The sequence below is a fragment of the Cebus imitator genome, unplaced genomic scaffold (assembly GCF_001604975.1).
Source record: "Cebus imitator isolate Cc_AM_T3 unplaced genomic scaffold, Cebus_imitator-1.0 Scaffold403, whole genome shotgun sequence".
In the NCBI taxonomy this organism is placed as follows: Eukaryota; Metazoa; Chordata; class Mammalia; order Primates; family Cebidae; genus Cebus; species Cebus imitator.
In genome coordinates this window covers 230,805-232,973 of record NW_016107718.1, presented here as the reverse complement: position 1 = coordinate 232,973, position 2,169 = coordinate 230,805, and the positions used below count along the sequence as shown (strand labels likewise).

General features: G+C 45.1%; 1 protein-coding gene across 1 annotated transcript in view; it reads right to left on the bottom strand.

The window, feature by feature from the left end:
• RHOBTB3 (Rho related BTB domain containing 3) overlaps positions 1–2,169 on the bottom strand; it is a 53,600-nt gene that overhangs the window by 11,378 nt on the left and 40,053 nt on the right. Inside the window, exon 9 of the mRNA XM_017508854.2 lies at positions 143–316. Within this exon, the coding sequence (XP_017364343.1) occupies positions 143–316 (174 nt within the window). The remainder of the gene's footprint in view (positions 1–142; positions 317–2,169) is intronic.

Genomic DNA, 2,169 nt, shown 5'->3' with positions numbered 1-2,169 from the left:
GGGGTTTCACCATGTTGACCAGGATGGTCTCGATCTCTTGACCTCGTGATCCACCCGCCTCGGCCTCCCAAAGTGCTGGGATTACAGGCTTGAGCCACCGCGCCCGGCATGATGAGATATTATCAACATTTGTATTGCTAACCTGGGCAGCAGGAGTCTGTGTATAGGTATTCTAAAAACGACAAGAAAGTCTCTTTGGAAACACCATAAACAGGAATCAGGACACTCTTCGCTTCCATGTAGTTGCCATTAAACATGGCTGCCATCACTTCACAACGGGCCACCAGGATGGCCCTGTGGGCTGGCACTGTTGCACCTGAAAGTTTCAAAAGGAAAACAAGCACAAGTAAGATAAACCAGCAGGGTAACTCCAGCAATTTTCCTTCTAATTAGACTATTACATCTACTACATTAGGCATAGATAGGCTGATATGCAGAATCTAAATTTGGGAGTAACAGCCATTAATCCAGAAACTTCTTAATTTTCAAGGGAGCAATAAAGAAAGTTTAGATGTTGACCTTGAAACCAACAATTTGCAAGTCAGACAACTATTTGTTACTTAGTTTGTATTTCCAGAAATAGAAACACTGAAATGAAATATTTTGCTTCATATTTTTATAATGCAACATTTATCCATTCCAATTGGCTTGAAATATTAATAATACTAGCCCTGCCCATGTACCTGGCAAGAAAACAACCCCATTACCCTTCTGGGCCAGACTCACTGACCAGTCTTGGCCATGCTTCCCCTTATCTGAAACAGGAACCTGTAAGAAATAACCCATAAACAGTCCACACATCACAGTAGTAATGGCAAGAGGATCTCTCGTGGAGCCAAGGAGAGCATTTCGACTTGGAAGAAAATCTGGAAGAGGATGACCTTCATCCCTGAAGTCTCGCCAGCACACTGCTTCCCCAGCCAGCCATTCTTTCTCACAGGAACAACGCCTGCTGCTGGGAGAGCCAGTGCTACTTGGAATTTTGAGGGACCCTCAGCCTATACTGCTCACTGAAACTCACTGAACTGAACTGAACTGACTCTCTGGGAAAAGCTTGCTAGGCTCTATAGCTACTGCTGCACCATACAAAGGCACCGCCGGATGGAGCCACGGGTGGCCAGGGCTCTCCCCATTTCCACCACCCTAGGAAACCATGAATACACACTGCTAGCTTTCAGTTCAGCCTGGATCCGTTCAACAGATCATTACTGAGCATCAGCATGTCCCAATCATTGCATTTGGAATTGAAGATACAAAGATGAGGAAGACAAAGCTACCTCTGCTTTGGAGCAGCTTTTAGTTTTGTTCAAGACACCACAGCCAGTGTGAGTGACAAAGCTGTTGCATTCCAGAAAGTAACTCTCCAACCAAAGCAAACTCAGCTCTGCCCAAGAGTCTACCTACATACCTCTAAAATCTCATACTTACCGGGAATACATATTCTTCTCTAAAACATTTACAATTATTGGGTTCTTCAACCCTGTTAAATCCAAGCAAAAAATCTCCTGACTCAGGAAATAAGAGTTACATCTAAGCCCAGTGGCTTCCTCCAAAGCCAATAATCACTCAGGATCTACAAGTCACACCTGGCACTGCCAGCTCTGAGCCTACTGCTTGGCACTGTGATTTGCACAGCCGCACCTACCCAAGGAGCAGGAAAGTAACTTCAGAAGCTCTTCCACTCAGTCAACTCACCTCCCAGCAGGCACGCTCCCCTCCTTGCCTCACTGTGACAGTGTGCCTTCACCAGGAAGGACCAGTTTCTATAATTAAAGCATGCTGGCTTTTACAAGTTTATTACAATGCAAAGTCTTCTTCAAGCACATTTATGCTTCAGTGGTTGATTCCCAAGTTCAGGATCATTAATCTTACTATCAATAGCCATTTATTAAAGGCCAGTCACAGTTCTAGGAACTATAGGAGACACAGCAATGTAACAACATTGATCCTGTATTCGTGGAAATTTTGTTTCCTCCTGCAACCAGGAATTATGGCTCCCTTCTCACAGCTAAACTTCTAAAGCACACATACACAAAGAATGAGATTAAGGCTGGGCGCGGTGGCTCACGCCTGTAATCCCAGCACTTTGGGAGGCCGAGGCGGGTGGATCACGAGGTCAAGAGATCGAGACCATCCTGGTCAACATGGTGAAACCCCGTCTCTACTAAA